The sequence below is a fragment of the Camellia sinensis genome, chromosome 8 (assembly GCF_055761805.1).
Source record: "Camellia sinensis isolate YWXY chromosome 8, ASM5576180v1, whole genome shotgun sequence".
Classification (NCBI taxonomy): Eukaryota; Viridiplantae; Streptophyta; class Magnoliopsida; order Ericales; family Theaceae; genus Camellia; species Camellia sinensis.
Genome location: NC_138968.1, coordinates 52,129,851 through 52,131,818, shown reverse-complemented (window position 1 = coordinate 52,131,818; position 1,968 = coordinate 52,129,851). Strand labels below are relative to the sequence as shown.

At 36.0% G+C, this 1,968-nt stretch overlaps 1 protein-coding gene across 1 annotated transcript; it reads left to right on the top strand.

The window, feature by feature from the left end:
• The first annotated feature begins 466 nt into the window (after nucleotides 1-466).
• LOC145797756 (uncharacterized) lies at nucleotides 467-1,402 on the top strand. Its single transcript, XM_082885168.1, has one exon. It carries the CDS (start codon nucleotides 467-469, stop codon nucleotides 1,400-1,402), a length of 936 nt encoding a protein of 311 aa, XP_082741294.1.
• The last annotated feature ends 566 nt before the right edge of the window (nucleotides 1,403-1,968 follow it).

Below are 1,968 nucleotides of genomic sequence, written 5' to 3'. Positions count from 1 at the left end.
AGGGGATGTCAATTAGAGTTCGATACTCAACTGTAATAGAGTATGATTTGTTGTGCACATGAAGATACAATCTTGGAATGTAAGGGGTATTGGTAGACCCGAAAAAAGGAGGAAGGTAAAAAAATATCTTGCAGAGAGAAAAGTGGATGTTGCTCTTTTACAAGAAACAAAGAAGTCTGGAATTGATTCTGCCATGGTTCGGTCTACGTGGCCTGGGGATAAATTTGAATTTATGGCAATTGATGCAATTGGAAGGGCTGGAGGTCTGCTATGCATTTGGAACCCGGAGGTGTTCCAATTGAAGGCTTGTGGTAGTAATCGCAATTTCATCTTGCTTTTAGGTACACTTTTCTCTAGCTTCGAATGTGTTATAATCAATGTATACGGACCTAATGAGGTGGCTAGAAGAAAAGAGCTTTGGGATTCTTTAGTCAGATTGAAATCTAGTTTCTTGGGTCCATAGTGCATGGGGAGTGACATCAATGAAATTAAGAGTATTTCAAAAAGAATTGGGTGTTCAAGGAGGGATAGAGGGATGAGAGATTTCAACAATATGATTGGGCAACTCGAGCTGATAGATATGCGTATGCTTGGGAGAAAGTTTACCTGGTGTAATTCTCAAGCCAGTGAGAAATGGAGTAGAATTGATCGATTTTTGCTTACTCATGAATGGGTGCAGAATTTTAATTTCAAATTGTGGGGTCTTCCTAAAATGTTGTCTGATCACTGTCCTATCGTCTTAATGGAGGATGATAGGGACTGGGGGCCCAAGCCTTTTAGATTTCTTAATGTCTGGCTTTTACATCCCAATTTCCTAGTATTCGTGAAGCAAAGTTGGTCAGAATTTGTAGTGGAAGGCTGGGCAGGTTATAAGTGTCTCATGAAGTTTAAAGTTCTGAAACAAGCATTAAGACAGTGGAATGTAGTGGTGTTTGGTAAGATTGAGTCAAAGCTAAAGAGTGCTGAAGACGAGGCCCATAACCTTGATTTGTTAGCTGAGGAGAGACCTTTACTTGAAGCAGAATTGTTCAGACATAAGGAGGTCAGGGGTGAAGCTTGGAGATTAAGTAAAATGTTGGAATGGATCTGGTTTCAAAAATCTAGAGTGAATGGGGCAACTAAAGGGGATAAAAATACAAGGTACTTTCACATGTTGGCATGCAACAGAAACAGCTGGAATTCTCTCTGCTCAATATTAGTTAATGGTGTAATGGTTGAGGAATCGATGGAACTGAGGGCTGAAGTTCAGGCACATTTCATGAGGCTTTTTTCTGAATCTTGGAAAGTTAGACCCAAACTGTCTGGCCCATTTCCGAGTATTGGTGGAGCTCAAGTTGTGGAGCAGATGATTTGGCGTGCATCTAGGTGCCAACCTAGTTGGGATTTGAATGTTTCACCGTGATACTTTTTGCACCCTCTTCTTTATTGATGTAAGTTATCATACTCGTTATGTTTTTCCATCAATAAAGTTTCTTTTTGCCAATCAAAAAAAAAAAAAAAAAATTTCGTGGTCAGGGATGAACGCAGGATTCTAATTTAAGGGGGCAAACATCTATGCTAACAAAAATTTTAAAATAAAAGTATAGAACATACTATTAATTCTATCAACATAAAAAGTAAAAAATAAAATGAAAAAAAAAATATAAATAAGCATATTTTCTTATATCTATATTGAGCTACAAAAAATAGTAATTGTAAAACAATTTATTTACTAAAGTAAGACATTTTGAATTGTGCTCGACACTCCTTCATGTCACTAAATGCATCTATGATAAAATTAATATTAAAACCTTGAGCAATGTTAAATACAACTCATAAATTGTTGACAAATTTTGAAACCCAATTATTTTTAGAAGTATCAAGCTTATAGTTTTCACCCTTGTGTTTCATAGATATAAAGAATGGCCACTTATTTTTAAAAAACCTAAGGAGACAAATTTGTATAATTTTAAAATAAATAATAGAAAT

What these genes read in the sequence shown, in the direction of transcription:
- LOC145797756 (XM_082885168.1), top strand. Translation starts at nt 467, where the DNA reads ATGGGGAGTGACATCAATGAAATTAAGAGTATTTCAAAAAGAATTGGG.